The sequence below is a fragment of the Phalangium opilio genome, unplaced genomic scaffold, assembly GCF_054372755.1.
Source record: "Phalangium opilio isolate 3A_F unplaced genomic scaffold, DU_Popi_V2 ptg000009l_1, whole genome shotgun sequence".
Lineage (NCBI taxonomy): Eukaryota > Metazoa > Arthropoda > Arachnida > Opiliones > Phalangiidae > Phalangium > Phalangium opilio.
The window spans coordinates 7,787,721-7,812,357 of record NW_028324146.1 but is presented as its reverse complement, the minus strand read 5'-3'; the positions used below and the strand labels follow the sequence as shown (position 1 = coordinate 7,812,357).

At 38.9% G+C, this 24,637-nt stretch overlaps 3 protein-coding genes and 1 long non-coding RNA gene across 4 annotated transcripts in view; 3 read left to right on the top strand and 1 right to left on the bottom strand.

Moving 5' to 3' along the window:
• Positions 1–24,637, top strand: part of LOC149713635 (uncharacterized) — a 66,657-nt gene that overhangs the window by 22,688 nt on the left and 19,332 nt on the right. The gene's annotated exons all lie outside the window — the stretch shown is intronic.
• On the top strand, positions 174–6,473 carry LOC149713639 (uncharacterized). Its single transcript, XM_089849054.1, has 2 exons — positions 174–6,000; positions 6,094–6,473. The coding sequence occupies exons 1-2, from the start codon at positions 174–176 to the stop codon at positions 6,426–6,428; spliced, it is 6,162 nt and encodes a 2,053-aa protein (XP_089705180.1). The 3' UTR covers positions 6,429–6,473.
• LOC149713638 (uncharacterized) lies at positions 6,509–8,147 on the top strand. Its single transcript, XR_016371460.1, has 3 exons — positions 6,509–7,580; positions 7,660–7,733; positions 7,801–8,147. It is a non-coding gene; the product is annotated as an uncharacterized LOC149713638 (long non-coding RNA).
• Positions 11,632–13,467, bottom strand: LOC149713637 (uncharacterized). The gene has a single exon (XM_089844093.1). The coding sequence runs from the start codon at positions 13,465–13,467 to the stop codon at positions 11,845–11,847; it is 1,623 nt and encodes a 540-aa protein (XP_089700219.1). The 3' UTR covers positions 11,632–11,844.

Here is a 24,637-nt window from a genome sequence, read left to right as displayed (position 1 = left end):
TCTATCATTGTCATATTTTATTATTTGTTAGGCCTATTTACGCGTAAACCAAGATTGTTTTCAGGATATCGAACAAGTTATGAACTAAGTTAGGACATTTTCAACGGTGTGAAATCAAAATTGACCTTGTGCCGTTTTACTCGGCTGTTATACAAATACGAGAGAGTTCAGAAATGGCATCTAATGTGAAAGAAACAGCAGCGGAAAAGATGAGAAGGCTACGTTTGAATCCAGAATTCAGAGAAAGAGAAAAAAATCAAAGACGAGAGAGATATGCGGCAAAAAAGAAGCTAGAGAGGCAGTTGGTGTTAGAATCTCCTGCTAGTCAGGGCCCTTCTACCAGTGAAAGCTCTTTAACTCTGCAGAACCCATCAACTAGTCAAAGTTCTTCAACTCTGCAGAACCCATCAACTAGTCAAAGTTCTTCAACTCTGCCGGACCCATCGACTAGTCAGAGTTCTTCAACTCTGCCGGACCCATCAACTAGTCAGAGTTCTTCAACTCTGCCGGACCCATCGACTAGTCAGAGTTCTTCAACTCTGCCGGACCCATCGACTAGTCAGAGTTCTTCAACTCTGCCGGACCCATCGACTAGTCAGAGTTCTTCAACTCTGCCGGACCCATCGACTAGTCAGAGTTCTTTAACTCAGCAGGACCCATCAACTAGTGTGGGCTTTACTTGTCAGGACCCATCAGCTGGTCAGCATCCTTTAGCTTCAGTTGTGGATCAGAAAACTAATAACATGCAAAATTATCTTTTGAAACGGAGACAAAAGCGAGCAGATTCTAATTATGCTCAATCTGAGTTAGAAACGGATAATCTTTCTAGGAAGAAAAGAAGAGGAAATATGGATTATGCTAAGGCGGAAATCCAGAGAGATAATTCTACAAGGCAAATTAGGCGTGAAAATTCTGTGTACCGTGAAGCCGAAAACCAGAGAGATATTTTGTCAAGAATTGATCGGCGTCAAGATCCCAACTATAGAGAAGCTGAAATGCAGAGGGACAACGCTACAAGGCAGATTAGAAGACTTGATGAAAATTATGCTGAATTCGAGCTTATGACAGAGTATGCTAGGAGAACCGTTAGGAGACAACACTCACAATATTTCGAAAACGCCTATCTGCAAAATATATCATATGGTCCAGATTATAAATGCGAATGCTGTTCTGGACTATTTTTCCGTACTTCTGTTAAAAAAACAGAGTCGGTGAAATACTTGTCAGTTGAAGGAGTACATGAGAGAGTGCTTCCGTCACATATTTTGTTGTGTGGTTCTTGCCACAGCTACGTTTCTAGAAGGAAAGTACCACCACTCTCCAGAGAAAACGGCTATTTTTTTCCTGATTTGCCCATGGAGTTGAAAGATCTTACAGAACTTGAATGTAGAATGATTTCTCCGCGATTACCGTTTATGCAAATAAGAAAACTAGGAGTTGATCAGCAAAGAGGCATTCGCGGTAATGTCGTAAATGTACCAGTTTCAATCGACTCTTCTGTTTCAATTCTGCCCAGAGGCCCCACTGACACTCAAGTTATTCAAATTAAACTCATGAGGAAGAAGGAATATCAACACCACTATATGTTTGAAACAGTTCGTCCCAGAAAAATACTGGATGCTTTAAAGATTCTAATAACAACTCCTTTGTATTTGAAACATGAAGTTACAGTTCCAGATGAAGTGGCTTTGGAGTTCAGCGAATCTAATAGTGTAAATTTCGTATCGAATGAGGAAGATATGCCAACTGAAGTAGAGCACACGCCCCCTGTTGGTACAGATCAACTAAATAATTTCGTATCGAATGAGGAAGATATGCCAACTGAAGTGGAGCACACGCCCCCTGTTGGTACAGATCAACCAAGTAATTTTGCTGTAGAACCTCAACAAGCACCTGACAGCGACCAGGAATGGGACGAAATTGATGAAGAAACAGCATTGAACAATGGCAACAGTGATACCCTTTTGCTTTCATCTGAAGATCTAATTACGCCCCAGATTGAGAGTATTGCTTATGCTCCTGGAGAAGGGCAGACACCACAATCAATTCTTTATGATGAGGACTCCGAATACCTTTCTTTCCCGAGTATTTACGCTGGCCAAGCTTTGAAGCTACCACCTAAGGCAACGTACACACAGCAAATAAAATGGGAGTTCAGATGCAGCGATAGGCGTTGTGCCTCTAGTATTCCAAAAATATTTTATTCCTATGTTAAATTAGTATCGTCAAAACTACGGAGCGCTACTAATATTTGCATGAGAAAAACCAAGTCCAAGGCTGGCCAAGCATACACAGCGGGAGCATTAACAGCGCCTGGAAGTTTGGATTCTTTGGTGAAACACGATGATGGTTACAAAGTTTTGGAAAGCGTCAGATCTTCCCCTGGCTATTTACAACAGCGTGAGAAAGATCTTCTGGCTATGGTTCGCCAACTTGGTAATCCTACGTGGTTCCTCACGCTGAGTGCCGCTGAGACGAAATGGGAAGAGCTTTTGGGGTCCTTGTGCGTCATTGCCGGGCACCCTCGAGAAACTGCGAAAGAATATGTAAAAACCTTGGGATTTATGGAGAGAGCTAAGCTTATCAACGAGGACCCTGTCACCTGCAGCCGATATTTTGATTATCGTTTGAGAGAATTTTTCAAGTTTCTGCGAAGCAAGGAGTCACCGATTGGAATCATTGATGATTACTACATTAGAATAGAGTTCCAAATGAGGGGATCACCACACGCCCATATTCTACTATGGAATAAAAACGCCCCACAATTGAGAACCGATAACTCCAATCTAGAAGAGGTTATCATATTCATTGATTCCAACATTACCTGCTCGAAAGGGGATGGAAGTGAAAAATGGAACAACTTGGTCAAGCTGCAAACTCACAAGCATTCCAAAACCTGTCGTAAGAAGAACGATAGTGGACAGTCATCGTGTCGTTTTGGCATACCTTTTCCGCCAATGGGAAGAACCCTTATTTACGACCCTTCTAAGCGTGATGAAAACGAAAACGTTGAAGAGGTTGAAGCCTTAAGCAAATTGGTGCGAAATGCTATCGAGAATTTGAAAGTCGAAACTGCACCGGAAACATTTGAAGAATTTTTGGAAACGCTGAACATAACGGAAGAGCAATATATTGCAGCTATAACTTATCCAATTAGAAGGCTCACTGTCCTTCTGAAAAGGTCGCCGCAGGAAATAAGAATTAATCCATACAACAAGAAGATTTTGGAGTTATGGAACGCTAATATGGATCTTCAATACGTCCTAGACCCGTACGCCTGCCTCATGTATATAGTTTCCTACATCGGCAAAGCCCAAAAGGGGATGTCACAGCTCTTGAGGGAGGCAATCAAGGAAGCGAAAAATAAAGGCAGTGGTATAAAAGAGAGATTAAAAGTTATTGCTAATAAGTTTATTCATTGTGAAGAAATTAGCGCCCAAGAATGCTGTTACATACTACTTTCCATTCCAATTTGCCGGAGCAGTCGTGCTCATATTTTCATAAACACTTCACCCCCTGAAGAAAGGGTACACATTTTGAAAAGACCATCTGAATTGGAATTATTGCCTGATGATAGTACTAACGTTTTTTCTGATGGAATCATCGAGCACTACATTGTGAGGCCCGATGAACTGGAAAATCTCAGTCTAGCCGCTTTCGCCTCATGGTATGAGTTTTCCCGAACCAAACGCAATAGGAGAACCCAAAATTTGAACGAAGATGAAGACCAAGAAATTGAAACGACTAATGTGGAAACGTCTCTTGAGCTGAAAGATTCTTCAGGATACGTCAGGAAAAGGATGCAGGCTAAAGTAATCAGATTCAAAAAGTACAGTATGGTGAAAGATCTCAAAAACTACTGTCGAGTGGAAATTATGTTATTTTTACCTTGGCGTTGTGAGGAAACCGAATTGCTAGAAGCTAACGTAGAAGAAATTTATGAAGCCCATAAGCAGGAAATATCTGAAGCTAGAAGGGAATTTATAAGTGAAGTTGATGACTTGGATCTGGACCAAATGATTCAAGAAGTAAGAGAAAACCAACACTCAAATGACGTTCAAAATATTCAACCTATGATTGAACATCAAAACGAGCGTGATAGAAGTTTCACATTGGATGACCCGGAATTTTTTGTCAACTCTCTTCAAGAAGCCGTTTGTGACGTAACTTCTGATATTCAACAGTCTAGCGCTGCCGACTTCACTCCAACAATTACTCTTGTCAACAATGAAGAATATTACAGCATGCTTCGAAAACTAAATTTAAAGCAGCGAGAAATTTTCTGCTACGTACTAAATCATTTCAAAACATCTCAAGAAGAACCTCTGAGGATTCTGATAACAGGCGGTGCTGGTGTTGGGAAAAGTCTCTTGATTCAAGCCATTTTTGAAGCCGTATCCAGGCATGAAAAGAATAAACCCGGTGCCGATCCATCACGATTATCTGTTCTAAGAACGGCATTCACCGGGAAAGCGGCTTTTAATATTGATGGTGTCACTCTTCACTCTGCCTTTAACTTGCCAACAAATCAATTTTCTGGCAAGATGAATCCTTTGGACAACGACACTTTGAACAGAAAAAGATGTTCACTTTTAGGCCTGAAACTTCTGATAATAGATGAAATATCTATGTGTGGAGCCAAAATCTTCAATTATATTAATGTAAGAGCCCAACAAATCTTCGGATCTCCAAAGCATTTTGGTGGTATTTCAGTTGTTCTCGTGGGAGACTTCAACCAGTTACCCCCTGTTGGGGATAATTACACATTTATGCCCTTAAAAGAAAAGAACAACCCCTATGCGGCCCTAATTGGAAGTCCACTGTGGGAGGAATTTAAGTTGTATGAGCTTGATGAAATTATGAGACAGAAAGATGACAAAATATTCGCTATGGCTTTAAATCGAATGTCCATGGGAGAGATGACACCCGCCGACGTTGACTTGTTTAGAAGCCTGGAAACATCTATTTCAAGGCCCCTACCTATGGAAGCCCTTCATTTGTTTGCAACAAATGATGAAGTAAATGCGTTCAATGAATCAAAGTTATGTTCACGGAATGCTGAAAAGATATGCTCTGTCGCATTTGACTCGGCTACGGGTGACGCTAGCAATGAAATCAAAACAAGAATTCTTGAAGCCGTAAAAACCTTGAAACCCCAAGAAACCAGCGGTTTACCAAGAGAATTAACCCTAATGGTTGGTATCAGGTACATGATCACCAATAATTTGAACACCGCCGATGGTCTAGTAAATGGTGCAACTGGAAGGTTAAGAAAAATACAGTATGGTCAAAATCAAAAAGGTGAACAAGTCCCCGTTCGAGTTTGGATTGAATTTAACGATAACAAGACTGGAAAAGAGACTAGAGCCCAGTCTCAAGGATTAATGATAGCCAATAATATTAATGAATTATGGACGCCTGTTGAGAAGGTTGTCAGAAGTTTCACTAGACGTTCAGGACAAAAAAACATCTACGTTTCAAGAAAGCAGTATCCTCTAGTAATTGCCGAAGCTATTACTGTACACAAGAGCCAAGGAGACACCTATTCCGAAGTAGTTGTTCATCTTAATCAAAAGCGAAAGATGAAAAGGCCTCAGTTATACGTCGCTTGTAGTAGAGCCAAAACTTCAAACGGTTTGTTCATCGTGGGAAAGTTCACGGCGCCTAACCCAGTGGTTAAAAGTAAAGACTCTGTTGCCTTAGAGATGGAGCGACTTCGAAAAGATTGCCCGTTGATGCTACCTATTTTGGATCAAAAAACGTCTATTTATGTGCATAACGTACAGTCTTTAAACTGTCATTTACAAGATGTAACCTCGGATCTCAAGATAATGGAATCGGATATGATATTTCTTGTGGAAACCTGGGCCAAAGAAACTGACAATTTTAAAATTCCTGGATTTTCGGAGCTAAATGGTATATGCCTTCCTCGTCAGTCTCGACGAAAACCATATGGAGTATCAGCTTATATCAAAGAAACTGTAACTCACACCAGAATTCGTATGTACACTTCCGAACCAACAACAACCTCTCATATTGAATGCTTGTGGCTGGATGGATCGTTAAATGATTTACGCCTTTCTGTACTAGCAGTTTACTCTTCCCCAGCTTGCAACATTCGCGACATAATATATGGTATTGGGAAATGCGTGGCGGAATATTATGATGAAGATATTCCCAGCGTCATTGTTGGTGACTTCAACATTAACCTTCTTGAGACATCATCTCTTGAAACCAAGAAGCTAATCGATTTCTTCTCTGATAATGGGTTTCAACTTTTACAAGGTCTTAACTTGAAGCAATCAACTGATGGTGGTACTCAACTGGATTTAGCATTTGGCGATGAGAAATTTTCCACCATTTTCAGCGCTAGTTATCGAGAATGTTACTATTCTTATCATAAAGGAATATGTTTACAGTTTAAATAACCTAGAATCTAAGACATCATCTGACTTCTCAAACCAATTTTTCAAATTTTCAATGATGAGCATTGTTCCGGATGAAACTAGAAGATCAACATTGATCTCGATGAAGCTACAAGATCAACAGTTGTCTGGATAAAACTACAGGTCAACAGTTGTCTGGATGAAACTACAGGTCAATGGTAGGCTTGGGAACCTAGTTAAAGAAAACCATATTAGGCTTGGAATCCTAGTTAAAGAAACCCATATTAGGCTTGGGATCCTAGTTAAAGAAACCCAAATTAGGCTTGTCGCCCTAGAGAAAGATGCTCTCACTCGCAATAAAACATGATCTAATGTTATAATCATATTTTTTTAAGTAATTAACAGAATTCCAGATGAATCTACAAGTGCTACTTGAAACTTCAAGATCTGCAGTAACAAGATGAAACTTCAAGATCTACATTAACAAGATGAAACTTCAACTACAAGGTCAATGGTGGGCTTGGGAACCTAGAGTAAGAAACCCAAATAAGGCTTGGGATCCTCGAGAAAGACACCCATATTAGGTTTAGGATCCTAAAAAATTAAGCCCACATATATGCTACAAGATGAAAGGTAGCCCAAATCGAAGTACTTGATCTACAATGTCCAGATTGAGCTACCTACAACTGTCAAGATCAACAGTGGGCTTGGGATCCCAGAAAAAGATACCCCTATTAGGCTTGGGAACCTAGAGTAAGAGACCCATATAAGGCTTGGGATCCTTGAGAAAGACACCCATATTAGGTTTAGGATCCTACAAAATGAAGTCCACATATATGCTACAAGTTGAACGGTACTATGGTAGCCCAAATAGAACTACTTGATCTACAATGTCCAGATTGAGCTACCTACAACTGTCAAGATCAACAGTGGGCTTGAGAACCCAGAAAAAGATACCCCTATTAGGCTTGGGATCCTTGAGGGAGACACCCATATAAGGCTTGGGATCCTTGACAAAGACACCCATATAAGGCTTGGGACCCTTGGCAAAGACACCCATATAAGGCTTGGGATCCTTGAGAAAGACACCCATTTACGTTTCAGATAATAGGATAAAAGAGGCCCTCCATATAAGCTGCAACAACAACATTAATCCAGATAAAACTAAGAAATCAGCACTGTTTCGAGATTGAAGTAAGTAAAACTACGAGGTCAAAAATACATTATACTTGTAATAGAGCCAACACTGCAAATTAATCTTTTTGTAAATAAGGGAATCAAGGCCCCCCAACGAGGGAAGCATTTCCAAACTGTACAACTACTAATTTTTCAATTTAATTTCAATTAGTAAGAAAGTAATCTAACAATTTTGATAAAGAAAGAAACCTACTAATGTATGATTCTTACTCATTAGACAGGCTATTTGTTTTCTCTGGTATCAAATTTCAGACAACATGACTGGGGGCTAATTCTAGGCAATGGTTGTATATTGGTATAATAGTACAAACATTGAATAATTTTAGCCATCAGTCATATATTATGCTACAAATGCTACTTTTGCATTAAGAAAAAGTCAAGAATTTGTTCATTGGACAGAAATTTGTTACTAATTTCATTAAACTGTAAACCAAAATCATACTAGATTGATTTTCTCATAATCGGAGTATTATTTTATATTTAAATTAACAAAACCAGGTTCCAGTTCACTCACAGAACAGATTTTGTTAATTACTTATTTAATTAAACTGTAAACCAAATTCTTACTAGATTGGTTTTATTCATAATCGGAATGCTATTTTATAAACGATGGGAAAAAAACCGGAAAATTTTAAATTTGCCGGGGTCATAATTCTACTCACTAGAGGGCGCGCAAAAGTGTAATCTGGCCGGGGCCATCTTGTTAAAATAGTTTTCTATATTTATTAAATACTTTGAATAATTCATAAGTTACAAAGGAATATTTGTACTGAGATTAGACAGTAATATTCAAAATATATTTATATTTGTTTGACTTTTTGCGCAGTCACTATAATAAAACTCTACGAGGAACATTAGCCCAAAAATATTTTTTTAAAACTTCTCTTACGTCGTCACCATTTTCAGTAGACCACAGGTTTTCATCACCAGGTTGATCTTCCATCTCTCTATCATCTAAAATGTCAACCATCCAATTCTGATTGAATGAATCGTGTAGATCTTCACATAAGTTATTCAAGATGCAGCATGTTATAATTATGCTATTTACGTTCGCAATATCCAAATCTATTCGTTTGTTAACAATACGGAATCTTGCTTTTAGGCGGCCAAAACTATTTTCCACAATTCTTCTAGCACTGCTGAGACAATAGTTGAAGTGTGATTCTTGAGGTGGTAGATCAGCACCATCGGGATAAGGTTTTATTAGATGTTTTGTTAAAGGGAAAGCGGAATCTGCTAGAATGAACGTTGAGAGTTCTGTGCCTCCAACATTTCTCTTGTATTCATCCATCTTTCCATTTGCTATTAGTTTTCCAAGAGATGAACTTCTATATATATAGCCATCGTTACATTTCCCGGGTGATCCAACATTTATGTATAAAAACTTGTAGTTATGATCCGCAACAGCAAACAAAACCACGCTGTTCCAGCCTTTATAATTGTGATAATCTATCGCGTGTTCAACAGGAGCAGATACTGGTATATGACAACCATCGATTGCGCCAATAGCCATTGGGACGTGCAAAGCTGCTTCAAATTTGGTAGCCGCATCTTTTAGCTCTTCGTAATTTTGAGGAAAATGAATGTGTTTTTTCCATAATATATCCACAACAGCGTCGCAAAATTCCGTGACCAATCGGCACACTGTAGAAATCCCAATGCCAAACAGTTCGGAAACAATTCGGTATTCGCAACATGATGCTAACTTAAAAATTGCCGCTGCTACCCGCATTGGAACGGGAATTGATTTTCTCATCGTCGTGTCTTCCTTGATTAATCTAAACACAAATCATGTTTAGAAACTTTTGTGGTGTGAACATTAAATTTCTATTACCTGTCATTGAGAGATTCGCAAATATAGTCAAATGTGCTTCTTTTTATATGAAAGTGGAGCTTGAAATGATTGTCTGGAAGATTTGGCAACACATCCTCCCACCAAGAGGGCAAATTTAACCTGAGTGACCAAGGCCTACTTTCCCGTTTCAGCTGCATTCTCATAGCGAAAGTGGAGCTATTAGTCATTACCAGTTGCTGAATTTGACATTTCCTTTTTCGCACTCGTCGTAAATTAGACCTACACTGTTCTAATTTTAAATTCACACTTTCAAATTCGATGCTTAAAGCTATAAAGCACACCCATTCGTTTAATCCTCGCCGATCAGCCATTTATTCGAGAAGAAAAGTCGTAGGTACCTAGGTGGAGGCACACTCTGCGAATTTTCATCACTTTGGCGGGAAATTTAAATTTCGTGTGAAATCGTTCGTTTTAAGCCTTTTAAACCGACTAAAAACTTTGGCTTAATTTAAACCAAAGATGGCTTAAAATAAACAAACTATGGCTTATTTTGAGTACGTGTGAAGAGGGTATTAGCCGTTTAAATTTCACTAACCATCCTAATAGCCTTTCAACTACAATACCCGTAACATTTCTGGGAATTTAATTAATTAACCTTCACTCATTTTCCAAATCCACAAACATCCCGAAGATTTTAGAACAAACAAATTTATTTACCGTTTAAAGGACGCCCAATATTTTAATCCAATTAAAATTGCAAATTAATTAATCAGAGAAATAATCTAAAAATACTTACGGCGCAACAAACACACTTCGCCTGTCCTGTTGTACCATGCAAAACTGATCAAACCGTTAACGACTTCATGGAACGCTCGACGAAACAAAGGCTAAATTCACCACAGAGAGACGACATTTCCAGCAAAAATGCCCACACACAAATAAGGGGGGTACTAATAAAATCCCGCCAATTTGAGAAAGAAAATTAATTACACCGAGAGCGGCTGCAAATGGACTTTGAAGTTTATCTTCAAGATTTTCTTTATTCTTAAAGTGCACTAAAAGCAACTGACATTGTTGTGCAATTAAGCGTTACTAGTCATTGAAGGAAAAAGGAGATTTACTTGGGTGGTGACAGAAGGGGTCGTGTATGGAGTCAAGTCGCCACCGGGAGAGACAGACGGCACTGCCACCATGTGTCGCATCCCTCCGAACTTTTTCGCCCAGAAGTTTGGCTTACTGGAGTGCGTAACACTCCAGACAAATTCGAGGTATTTAAGTACACGTGGCTTTGTGGCGCTATACGAGCGCCCGTGGTAAAAGTTCACTACAGAGAGATAGCGCCCTGATTTTTTAGAATGTTTAAAAAATAATTGGGTGGGATTAAAATCAGTCTTTGGAAATCCCCTGTTGTTATTTGGAATAGGGGGGAGGACTTTGGTGAAAGAATAACAATGCCAAATATTGTTTTTTTTAAGGTTACCAAAGGTCAGGGAAAAATCCCGTAAAGGGTGCAACACGTCACGTGTTGCAAGAAAAAGCGTGTAAATAAATTCCAGAAACGATTCAAATTGATATAAATTTATTAATGAAACATTTTGCGTAATTAATTTTCGTTTGTTAATATTGATTACAAGTTAAGCAAAAAAATAGTACAAAAGTAAATATGAACTAGATATAGACGCGTACAGTTTCGATTGTGTGTTAATTATTTAAAGAAAACCCTAAAAGAACATTTTCACCCAACTGTTTTACGTAAACCATATTTGAAAGCAAGAATTTAATCGAAGTAGAATTTAATTTCAATTAACCTTGACTATATTAAGATTAATTATTTTTGCAAAAATAAAATTAATATCAAGAAATTTAAATTTATATTTGTGATTGTACCATTAGTTAACAAGGTTAATTTAAAGGAATAGTGTACCATTATGAATAAATCATTAAATTTTGTATTGAAGTATTTATAGCCCAGATCATTATATATAATAAAAAAGATAATGCCAATTTAATAACAAAATTTAATTTCGTATCCAATTTTTTAGAATAGAATATTATAAAGAATAGAAGATAGATCAAAAAACAAAAGTCGATATTCGTGTTTTTTAAAACCCTCTGAATAGCTACAAACAATTTAAAACTTTTGAATGAAAATTTGTTCACAAAAGAAAAAGTATTTAAGTGAAATATTTTTTCAAATAGCACGATAACCTAATCTGGCCTGACCCTACAATAAACCTAATATAACATGAACCAAAACTAAGACTCTGGTGCCTTCATTACTTAATTATAAATGAAGGCATAGTTTAAAATGTTTTCATAATTATTTCTTTACTAACCAAATCGTTTTCTGAAAAATAAATTGCTTTGCTTCTGACTAATTTGAGGGTGCTGAACACGAATATCGACTTAATTTATAATGAAAAAAGTGTCCTGTAAACTGCATTTATTACCTTTCGCATAAGGCACTCAATTTCTGTCAATAGGAGCCCCGGAGGGTGTTAATCCGGCACTGCTTCCCTTTTTAGAGTCATCAATATGTGTCCTAAGCAATTCCACTACATCACGATGATGATGTAGATCAGCTACGTCTAATGGCGTTTTTCCATTGCTACTTTTTAAGTGACGAAGAGCACCGCGATCTAGTAACAATTTCACGACATCAACGGAGCCCCTTTCAGCGGCACGGTGCATTGGCGTTTCATCATTGATATTCTTTAAATCGTATTTAGCGCCGCGTTCTATTAACAATTTCACGACATCAACGTGGCCCCAAAAAGCGGCAAGGTGAATTGGCGTTTCATCATTGTTATTCTTTAAATCGGGATAAACGGCCCGATCTAGTAACAATTGCACGACATCAACGTGACCCTCATATGCGGCAAGGTGCATTGGCGTATCACCGTCGTCATTCTTTAACTCGTAATTTGCGCCGCGTTCTAGTAACAATTTCAGGACATCAACGCGGCCTCTTGCAGCGGCAATGTGCATTGTCGTTTCGCCGTCCTTAGTCTTCAAATCGTAATTAGTGCAGCGTTCTAGTAATAATTCCACGACATCAACGAGGCCACTTGCAGCGGCAAGGTGCATTGTCGTTTCATCATCGATATTCTTTAAATCGGGATTAGCGCCGCGTTCTAATAACAATTTCGCGACATCAACGTGGCCACTTTTAGCGGCAAGGTGCATTGGCGTTTCACCGCGCTCACTCTTTAAATCGTAGTTAGCGCCGCGATCTATTAACAATTTCACGACATCAACGGAGCCCTCTAAAGCGGCATGGTGCATTGGCGTTTCACCGCTGTTATTCTCTAAATCGTGTTCAGCGCCGCGTTCCAGTAACAATTTCACGACATCAACGTGGCCCCAAAGAGCGGCACGGTGCATTGGCGATTCACCCTTCTCATTCTTTAAATCGTAATTAGCACCGCGTTCTATTAACAATTTCACGACATCAACGTGGCCCCCAAAAGCGGCTAAGTGTATTGGCGATTCATCATATTTATTCTTTAAATCGCAATTAGCACCGCGTTCTAGTAACAATTTCACGACGTCAACGGAGCCCCCTAAAGCGGCATGGTGCATTGGCGTTTCACCGCTGTTATTCTCTAAATCGTGTTTAGCGCCGCGTTCTATTAACAATTTCACGACATCAACGTGGCCCCAAAGAGCAGCAAGGTGCATTGGCGTTTCACCTCTGACACTCTTTAAAACGAAATTAGCGCCACGTTCCAGTAACAATTTCACGACATCAACGTGGCCCCCATAAGCGGCTAAGTGTATTGGCGATTCACCCTTCTCATTCTTAAAATCATAATTAGCGTAGCGTTCTAGTAAGAATTTTACGACTTCAACGTGGCCCCCAAAAGCGGCTAAATGTATTGGCGATTCACGCTTCTCATTCTTTAAATCGTAAATAGCGCCGCGTTCTAGTAAGAATTTCACGACGTCAATTTGACCCTGGTATGAAACAATGTGTAACGGGGTCTCTTTATCCTCAGAGTTCAAAGAGTTCACGTCAGCACCGGCATTTATTAAAAGTTCTGCAATTTTTACGTGGTTGTTTGAAGAGGCAGGGTGTTTTCGAGCCATGTCTAGTTAAAAGAAAGAGCATGGGTAACTAATCATGAACCGAATTATATCCTAAGTCAGGAGTTCATAATAGCCCCCTTGTTATTAAATTTAACCACGGAATTCTAACTGACACATATCACAACTAAACATCACAAGATAAAAATTGTGCTAAACCGGAAGTGAGTAAGATATTTCGCGTGGGCGCAACAAATTGGGGTAACTATTTCTTTGGGAGTTAAGGCCCGTTTTTAATCAAGCTTTTCTAGTTGCTTTTTTTAGGAGCTTCGCTTCAACAGTAAATCGCGATTTGCCTGACAAAAACGCAATTCAAATGGTGAAGCAAAAGCGAAACTCTTCACCCGTTTTCAAATTCACTTCTCTCGCCTCTCCACGCTCGTCAGGACCTGTGTTTATATCAGTTGTCTTCTGTTCAATCTTTAGGCTAGTTAAAAAAATACTCAAAAATATCCTTAAAATAGTTAAAAACACCATTAAAATGCCTCTAAATATCCTTAAAATATTTAAAAACACCATTAAAATGCTTCTAAATATACTTAAAATAATTAACACTCGATATTGTTTTTGAAAATTAGGCCTATTCTCACTTTAAAACACGCGGCGCCAAAAAATTGCTCGAGAGAAATAACGTACCCACGTGACTACCAGGTCAATCGCTTTTTCGGATAAAAGCGAAAGCAAATATCTACCCGAGGTAGATACCAGCTTTTCGATTATTTCACGCGAATCTGATTCAGAAGCGCCCAAAAAAGCGAGTTTGAAAAAGGTTTCCGATTTCGCTTTAGCGTTTTGCTTTAGTTTTTGAAGCAAAAGCTTCATGAAAAGCTTGATTGAAAACGGGCCTTTACGCGGTGTATGAATCCGCTGGCCAACTTAGATTACGGGGGGGGGGGTGTAAAAGACCTGCCAGCTTTTCTCGAGCCCCATGTTCTCATTTAAAATTCAGCCACGAAAAAAACCGGTAAATATATTAAAAATGCTCTAAAACCGAGTCCACTTCCGAATTTTTTCCCCATAGAAAAGGCATTACGAGGAAACGGCGAAAGTTGGAACTAGGGGCGCTTTTGCTAGTCGTTCTTTAACATGGGGCTCGAGCAAAGATTAGATGGTAGGCCTTCTACAGCCGAAAGAAGGTTATCTAAGTTGGCCATGGCCAGAAGTTGATGACTGGGAAGTATTGGACCCTAAGGCATTATATAGTATCCATCCCTGCAAGTCAAAATTGCCTATGGCAATCGTAAAAGAGGATCGAAAGTTTCCTCTCCACTAGGAAAGCTATCTAATCTACTGAAAAAAATCCCACGCCGAGAGGCTGTGGCACTCAAACTGTGGGGCGTGTTCAAAACTTCTTCAGCGCCAATCGTTGAAAAGCTGTCTGGCTAGAACTCTATGAAAATCCATTACAATCCGTGGGCCTAGGACCCCACACTAGTTTGACCGGAATTTCTAGCAGTCTATTAAAACAGCTGTTCTTGTCACCGTTTCTGATTCGTTACCTCAAACCACAGGACACACCTCAAAGTTTCGTTACTTGCCCGCTGCTGGCGCGCAAATCAACCTGGCAGCTCAAAATGAGAGAAGCGCCGTAGGTGGCGCGGTGATCGGACCTAATAAGAAGTTGGCTAACAGAGATGGTTCCGTATATGGTGAGAGTAAAATACTTCCCAGGATAAGAAGTCATAAACTTCTGCCATGGCTAAGCTTTACGGTGATACTTTTTGTTGTTACGGGCTTTTTAACTAGTTTCATATTCCCTCCCCCCCCGAAGGGTCGTTTTTATGAACTTCTACCTAAGTTTAAAGTTAGTTGGGGAATTATTGCATTTTAAACGGTTAATAATACTCCATGAGAAAGATTAAAGCAAATATGAAACCTTAAATTATTAATAACGAAGTAAAGTTGTGTTTTCACGAACAATTAGAAGCGAAACTGAGAATATTTCTGTCCACGTCTACACTAAGTAAGAATGGTTAGTGGGCGAGTACTGAGTACTCTAGTAAGCGTGGAACCATAAAGATTACTCGTGTCGCATCTAAATTAGGGATATCAACTTGCCAAAAACCCAGTTTTCGGTTAACTAGTTTTTTAAAAATGCAGGTTTAACCGATACAAAAAACAATTGACGAAAACAGAAGCACTTAGCATTGTGAGGAGTTACGAAACTTTGAAGCTTTTTTTACTCTTCAGAAATCATGCAAATAAACTGACGTCGCTGACTCACTGCGTCACTACAAAGTGCGGGCCTTTTTTAGCCACATCGTATATATACGATGAGGCTATTAGGTTGTCCCGCGGGCCTGTGGTGGTGGTAGTAGTTTTTCGCGATTTGGAATGTGGTCAGAGTTACTCAAAGAAATGGTTATGTCAGAGCTAACCGAAGGAATGGTTATTTTTGTTTTCCTTTTTTATTTAAAGAGTTACCCAAAGAAATGGTTATGTATATGAACACAAGAAAATAATATATGCTATATATTATTTTCTTATGATATGAAGGGAGAGTGAATGGGAGAAAATAGACCCAACCAACAAATCTTTTGAATTTTTATAACGGCTCAGAGATCTCGTTCTCGGGTTTTGAGGCGAGAAAGAGATAGCCTGATTGGCTTGATTTTGCCATGCGCAGAACCTGTTTTACCCAAAGAGTCAGACTTCAATCCAATCAAAAAAAACAAGAGATTTTTTTTCGTCGCTCAACGACAGATGGTACTACAGTCAACTTTGTTAGTCACGTGATCCTATCCCTTAGGTTGATACAAAACCAAGCCAACTTGTTTATTTCTTGGTTGGGTCTATTGTGGTGAGGTTATATTTTCCTTCGTGTATTCCAAGAGGAAGGGAATTATAACAGTACAGTAACAGATGTTTATGACTTCTTATCCTGGGAAGTATTGGACTCTAACCATATTCAGAACCATCTCTGTTAGCCAACTTTTTATTAGGTCCGATCACCGCGCCACCTACGGCATTTCCCTCATTTTGAGTTGGCAGGCTGATTTGCGCGCCAGCAGCGGGCAAGAAACGAAACTTTAAGATGCGTCCTGTGGTTTGAGGTAACGAATCAGAAACGGTGACAAGAACAGCTGTTTTAATAGACTGCTAGAAATTCCGGTCAAACTAGTGTGGGGTCCTAGGCCCAAGGATTGTAATGGATTTCCATAGAGGTCTAGACAGACGGCTTTTCAACGATTGGCGCTGAAGGAGTTTTGAACACGCCCCACAGTTTGAGTGCCACAGCCTCTCGGCGTGGGATTTTTTCAGTAGATTAGATAGGTTTCCTATTGGGGAGGAAACTTTCGACCTTCCTTTACGATGGCCATAGGCAATTTTGACTTGCAGGGATGGATACTATATAATTCCTTAGTGTCCAATACTTCCCAGGATCAGAAGTCATCAACTTCTGACAGTAAGCATTGTGAATTTTGTTTTACGTTTGCTCGATATATTTACAGCCAAAGAGAGGATTATGGCATTGATTTAATTTAAATACAAGCTGTAATACTCCCTTTAAATTTCTGTCACCCGTCGATAACAAGGATTTTACGCTATGATTCTATGAATCCTCTATTTCAACATTCAAGGAAATCGAGGGAAATTTTAAAAGCAAAAATCAAGTATATACTGATGTTATTTTTTGATTGGTCTTAAGGCGGTGTTTTTATTATTAATGGAAGTTACGTCTATTTCTCCAGAAATCGAGAAGAATTTTAAAGCAAAGAAAAGTATATACTAGATATCAGAAGAAAATAGGGGAAGTGGGTAGCCGTAGCCTTGAGCCATACAAGTCGTCCAGTGATTCTCACTTACAATGGTCGATTCCCCTACCACCCTTAAAATTTGAATCTGGCCAATCGGCGCGAAGCATAAAATAGTACCAGATTTCATTGCGAACGCCACCATGTAGCGAACTGTGGAACTAACTTGTGTAGTCTGCTTATATTTCTGCTGTGCTTCAGTTTGAGTTAGGGTTACGTCAGGCAACGGGTTAATGCGGATATTGGTTTAATTATGGACGAAAATTCGGTTATTTAATAAAATGAATGTCGTTAAGAGTACGCAGTGTGATTTAACGTACAAGGAAACTACCCATAAGAAAACTCAGGCTGTGTTGAAAGGAAAAGTAAGATCTACCCAAACCAATCCCAATATTAAAAATCAAACTACAACAACTTGGATACAACTTTATTACTTTTAACTCTTCCCTATCACAGTTTAAAACTTCGGACAAGTTAATTTTTTCCCTGGAACTTAGAAATACCATTGTATTTAAAAATAAAGACATATTTTAAAATAAGTTATGAATTTAGTACTTACCACTCGATTCCAGCCTCTGCCATTCTGCCCGAGTGCCTCACTGCCTCTAGCAGACGCCTCTAGTCAGTTGGAAGGCGTAGGACCGTACTGTCCACAGATTCACGTCACTCGTGTGTTAATGCGCGTAAAAATCCTATCTCTCTTCACCCCCACGGGGAGGGAAATGGCGCGAAAAATCCGTAAACGGGACGCCTCGCGAAGTTGCCCAAGCTACCCACTTCCCCTATTTTCTTCTGTAGATATTCAAAGAAATCGAGGGGAATTTTAAAAGCAAAAGCAAGTATACTAACTTGTGGCCCCGGGAAGAAAATTTAGTGAATGCTTGTGGTTCCGGGATATTAAATATCACAGTTTAGATTAAGGGTCCTAAGGCTATTCACTCCGATTTTCTGTACACTCATTGGGGCTAATCACTCATTAGGGTGGGGCATCGAGGGGCTAATCACTCATTCGGGTGGGGCATCGACGAGTTATTCACTCATTAGGGTAGGACATCGAGGAGCTATTCACTCATTAGGGTAGGACATCGAGGAACTATTCACTCATTAGGCTAGGACATCGAGGAGCTATTCACTCATTAGGGTAGGACATCGAGGAGCTATTCACTCATTAGGGTAGGACATCGAGGAGCTTTTCTCTCATTAGGGTAGGACATCGAGGAGCTATTCTCTCATTAGGGTAGGACATCGAGGAGCTATTCACTCATTAGGGTAGGGCATCGAGGGGCTAATCACTCATTCGGGTGGGGCATCGAGGGGCTAATCACTCATTCTGGTGGGGCATAGTGGGGCTATTCACTCATTCGGGTCGGGCATTTTACCCCTTTATTTACCCCTGCTAACATAAATACTGCTGTCTTTAAATATAATGACATAAAATTCAGTAAAAACAATCAGTAGAAAAAATTGTTTAGTCTTATAAGAGAGAATTTCTGTATTATTAATTTTGGCAAGAAATAAATTACCGATGAAAAACAATGCATTTTAATGAATGCAGAAACAAATAAAAACATTGGAACTTACCTATGCCAGGCCTTGTTTCAACATTGGCACCATTCTGCGTAGGACTAAATTTGCATGCTACATACAATGGACTCCAACTGTCACACTCTAGTAGATTGACGTCACTTCCGGCTTCTAGTAGCTTCTCGACGATTTCAGTATAACCAAAACGGCAAGCCAAGTACAAAGGCGAAAAGAATCCACGAGAGCCATCAGATTCCCACCATTCAACTTTTTCGAATTGCCTTTCCTGATACTGAACTAAAAGCTTTAACAGACTTTGGTTATCTTTGGATAATATGTCGATCAAGTTGCTGAGTGTATCAAGTTGACCTTCGCGGATTAGAACGTGTAGAACGGTTTCTTTCGAGGCATTGTGACACGCTGGTGGATTTGTGGGATAATTTTCAGCTAAAAATTTCACGTAACTTCGTAAAAGCTTCCCGGTTTCCTCGCAATTTTTGCCATTTCGAATCAGCACATCTAGGAAGGTTCGAATCACTGTAAATTCCGCTTCTAACATTATTTCTCCAGTCAAAATTGATAATTTACTCCAGGCGCCTGCGTTTCTGTTCGTATTTTTAGCAAGATACAAAAGGTAATCAACTACGAAATATTGAGCAAAGGTTCGATGTATAAACTTCAGATTTCCTATATAAACTCCCGCCTTTAATAGTGAATCCTCAAGTAGGCCTTCTTCGTCAGCAAGTTCGGGGTAATTCAATTCTTCATATACGTTTTCAGACAGTAAAAGTTGAAGAGCGTATTGTCTGTGTTTCTTAAGTATTTGTGTTTTCATACATTTTAGCGCATGGTTCGCAGCTACGTTACCGTCCGTCGAGGAAACCTTTTCGGTATAGTAAATCTCCATTTTACCGTCAATGAAATATTCGTATAAATCCATTAACGATACGTTGTCAATCATTGCAAATTGTTCATTTGAAATGTTACGAAGCATATATGACGCTAATAATCTGCATTGTAATGGGACTCCCATGACCTGTCTTTCATGATCTTTTATGGACTTGGACAAATTGTCAATTGATGTTGAGACGTATTTGTTCAAATCTTCAAGCTTTCCCGATAATTTTATATTCAGGATATTGAATTTTTTTCGCAAATATTTAACAATGAACTCCACTTGATCTTCTTTCGAAAATGGTACCATAGTATGGGCCCAAGTGCTCAAACAATTTTCCAACTGTTCCTTGGTATTTGGCCTGGTTGACATTGTAATTTTCTCGACACGAGTTTTCATCAACGCTTCTAGCATTTTTATAACCTGGTGATCATAAGTCGGGCTATTTTCGTCAAATCCGTCGAAAAGTAACACCAGTCTACCGTAATTGGTTAACGAATTTTCAAACAACTTTTCTTCAAATGGATTTTTCAATTTCGTGTTTTCGCTGCAAGGTAAGATATATTTCAGCATAAAATCCGATAACTCTTTCGGCTTTGCGATGGAAATTTCCTCTTTTTTGGCCGTTTCTAAAGTCTTGGTGCACTCGTTTAAGTTAACTCTAATTACCCAATAATCCGGATATATATTTTTGATTTTTTGTCCCAACACAGAAAGCACGGTTGATTTTCCCATCCCAGGAGTGTCGGATATTATCAACGATTTGCCGGATTTTTCTATCAATGTTTCTTCAGAATAGGAAGAACTCTCATCTTTGACCAAGTACTTTCGTAAATAATCCAGTGTACCACGTGACTTGTACCAAATTAACTTCGAATTTGAATCATACTTTAACCAATGAATGTTCTTCTTTGGATTTTGTTCGCATAACAGTTGAAAATCCTCATCTTTCGTTATTTGAACGCAGTTTTCTTGATTTGCGAAACGCGGATCGCTTAGAGCTATTAATTCGGAACAGTCTATTTTGTTTAAACATTTTAAATCAATAACGTTTTTCATTTGCAACTCTCGTGGAATATAATAATCCTCGACGTGAACCAGACTCTGGAGCTCCTTTCCGATAGTTATGACTTTATTTTTAATCAAATTAATTAGAATTTCCCCTTTCAGAACTTCTTCAAATTTAATCAAATCCTCATCGAAAAAGAGATCTTTTAAACTTGAATTTCCTTTTCCTTGAAAGTTGATTACTTTTCTCTTCATTAGATCTTCCTGAGCTTCAGCGGTCAACTCATCCCACGTGATTCCGTCATGTTTTATCACGTGCTCTATCATTAAATCTTGGTTATTCCCATCCGTTATTAAAACCAATTTGATATTCGTTTTAGAAGATTTAATTTCGTCTCGCAAATCTTGTAGAAATATCCAACGTTCGGCATTCGAGCTGAGTTCGCCAGCGCATTCGATTAATATTATCGTTTCTCCCAATTTTTCGTGTTTTAAAAATTCCTTCAAAGTGAAGAAAGTTTCCGTTGTAAATAAACTTTGCAATTCAAAGACCAAAATTAAATTATTTCCCTGTGAACTTGGAATTGTCGTCAGAGCCTTTGCCATAGAGATATCGGTTCCATACTGAGCCTGAATTTCACAAACTATATCAGGCTTATTTTCGAAAAAGTTTATCAAAGCATGCCACGGATCTTTGGAGTCTCCGACCTTTAATTTGATTAAATCGTTGATTTGTTTTCGGTATTTTTGGGATATGTCGTTGTAAATCGATTTCCTGACTTCAAAATCGGTTAAGGCATCTTCGGTTTTCTGATTCAAATCGGGATAAAGTCTGAGCAAGCATTTAATGTATGGCACAAGTTGACGGATATCCGAATCAGAGTCGCAGGTAACGATATCACCTTGGAGGCATAATTGTTTCAGTTTATTCCTTGTCTTGCTTTGATCTTTTTCTGAAGTTTGATTGCATTCAAAAATTCTATTCGGGATTACTTTCAATTGCTGGAAAAGCTTCAAGAACTTTAATTCCGAATCAGTGAAAACGCTGACGTGGCATTGATTTTTCGGAACGAGTTTCGCTTGATACTGAACTTTCAAATATTTTTGCGCTTTTGAATTTGGCCCATCGGTGTATGTTAAATATCCCATCGTATCTTGCGTTTCTACTTTATTGACTGCTTCGGCAAATTGCCAAAAGTTTTCATATTCTTTACCGAAAGAGTGGTTTTGCCTTGTCGGAAATTCTTCTCTTGTAACAAATTCTAAAGCAGTAAACACTACTTTTGTTGCAAAAACTTTCGTACAATTCCAGAAAGTGAGATCAATTTCGGGCCAATCGAATACTTCTATTTCATCCGATTTTTGCCTAAGACCTTCAAGGGCGTGAGACTGCTTTGTGTATTCAATAACATCTTCTGAGATATTAATTTCTGGAAAAATTCTGTACAATTTTCCAACATGTTTACTGCAACAGTTGACTATATTCGGTGAAGAGATATGATTTGATATGTCCAGGCGATGCAGTTGGATATCTCTATCAGCATATCGAACGTCAAAATGATCTTTCATTTTTGCCAGCATATTCCTGCAACCTGGGCTATCAAAAACTTCAGTGTGTGCGTGGTAACCTTTGTAAGTCGCGCCTGCGTCTTCTTGGTTTCGAATGTTGATGAAAATTCCTTTTTCCAACTTCAAGTACTTGAGGGAAAATGTCGTTACTTGGGCTAACCAACCACCCAAGGAATGTCCGGTGAAATATATTTCGAACTGGACGTTGTATTCTTGCTCAACTGAACTGATAGCTTCGTAAACTTTATGCGTAAACGTGCAAGCGGCGTTCATCTGTCTAACATAACGATTCCAGACGACTCCCATTAAATCGGCTCGTATTGTAACCAAGTTATTGGTTCCTCTATGCGCTATGACAATTCTGCGATGCTCTGGATGCCAAAATGCAGCGCCAAAATATCCCCATCTTAAATCCCAGAAAGCTGGACTTCGAGCGGTTGTAAGAAGTTCCCAACCTTGAGGTAGTTGCAAACGTTCCTCGTAATCCTCATCAATATCCTCTTTATTTCGGTCCGGGTCTTTGTAGGCACTGTCAGCGAATTGCCCTAGCGTGTAACGGTCCAGGAAAGGCAATACGCTCTCCAGTTGTTCTTCTTTAGCTCTTGTTTCTTTTGATGTTTTCGTTTTGAGGTCGTTTAGAAAATTTTCGTTGCTGAATTCTAAGCTATCCTCTACAGTTAATTTTTCTGAGACTTCTTCAAAAGCTAATTTGTCAATTTCGTTTTCCGCGTTTGAAACTGTCTCTGTTAAAAAAACCCGATTCAATATTCAATATATTTGAAATAAAACCATGGTCATTTAACCTAGACGGTCATAGCAACTTCGAATGACTCCCTAAAAATATGATTGCTTTCTTCGAAGTGGGGAATAATCGGTGGGTTGCTATTGATTAAATTTTTAACATAAGCCTTGGTCTTCCCATATAAAGCTCGTGTTCCCTCATAACACAGGTAGGTAGGAACAAATCAGAACTCTTACAAGCGAGGGTGGAGTTAAAACTATTCTTTGCTAATCTTAGAGGGTCAGTCAATTCTACCTCTCGACTATGGGAGCATCTAGTGGCATTCATTTAAACTAAACCACAGCTGAGATTGGCTTTAAAGGAAAACGTTCAAACAGCGGGTCAACTTGAGGACTCCCCAGTCAAGATTTAGACTCCCACCATAAGTATCTTCGATGTTACTAAGAGGGAAAGACACGGTCACGTGGGTAAAACATTGCCTTTCATCTCGCTTTTCGGCGTCTGCGCTATAGACGTTTTGGGCACAGAGACGGCTATGGGTCCACCTCCTATGTCCCGATACTCAGTGTCGCTACCCCCCTTTTTTACATCGAAGATTCTTCTTCTACTTTCTATCGAGTTGTAAACAGTCAAAAATATGGACAGAAAAGTTGACCGTGAAATTCCACACTCAATGTCACCAGCAAAGAAGGGGAAATTCCCGATTGGTAAAGGTCATATAGGACGAGCCCTTTTCTCCATTGTTAAGGCTTTACATAAATTGGTCACAATTAACAAACAGTAGTAGGTAAGCACTAAACCATTCCTGCCCTCACCATTTTCGCACTATGACCATCTAGCTTAAAGAACTATGAAAATACGTTCGGAGCATATTATAAAATATCCTACCTGGCCCTTCCATTGTAGAATTTCTTAAGTTTCCGCAGAAACTCGAAAACCAACCACAGAAAGCTTATGTTATAATTTCACACTACAAAAATGTAAATTCATTGACAACTGATCTAAAAGTGAAAAACATGTTTCTATTTAAAATAGCATTGAAATCACTCACGTGACGTTTGATAATTCTATCCAAATTCTTCATCCGCCATTAATGGAGTGCAATTTCTATTAGTTAAGAACTAGGTATCAACATGACGTCGTTAATTATAAACAATGTTTCAAATATTTAAATCAAGACCTACCTTTTATCTTGCTAAGCCTTTTCACGAACAATCTCCGGAATCATAAGCCGTTCAGATTAGCGAAAGAACAGCGCACATTAAAATAACTTTTAACCACAATTAAAATGTTCTTACTGAATGATCTATATCTATTTCAACTAATTTTAAGTAATTAAACTAAGTATTCCGAATTTAGCGTTAATTTCCGTTAATAAGGCTATGGACACGACTGATAAAATTTAATCTTTCAAAGTCCTTATCAGCTTGCAAAATTTCACTTCATTGTGTAATAACATCATCCGAGATTAGTAACGCGGTAAAACTTACCTTAAAAGGTACAAAAGAAGATAAGACTATAACACGCAGGGTTTGGTTTTATCAAGAAGGGATATCTAGTTTGCTAGGGAGAAGTTATATATCGCCACATTTCTAGCTTTATCTCCAGTCCAAACGCAGGTCCGGAGTTAATCCCCGCCTCTAAATTACAACCAGCATTTAGTTGGTTCTTGGAAACTCA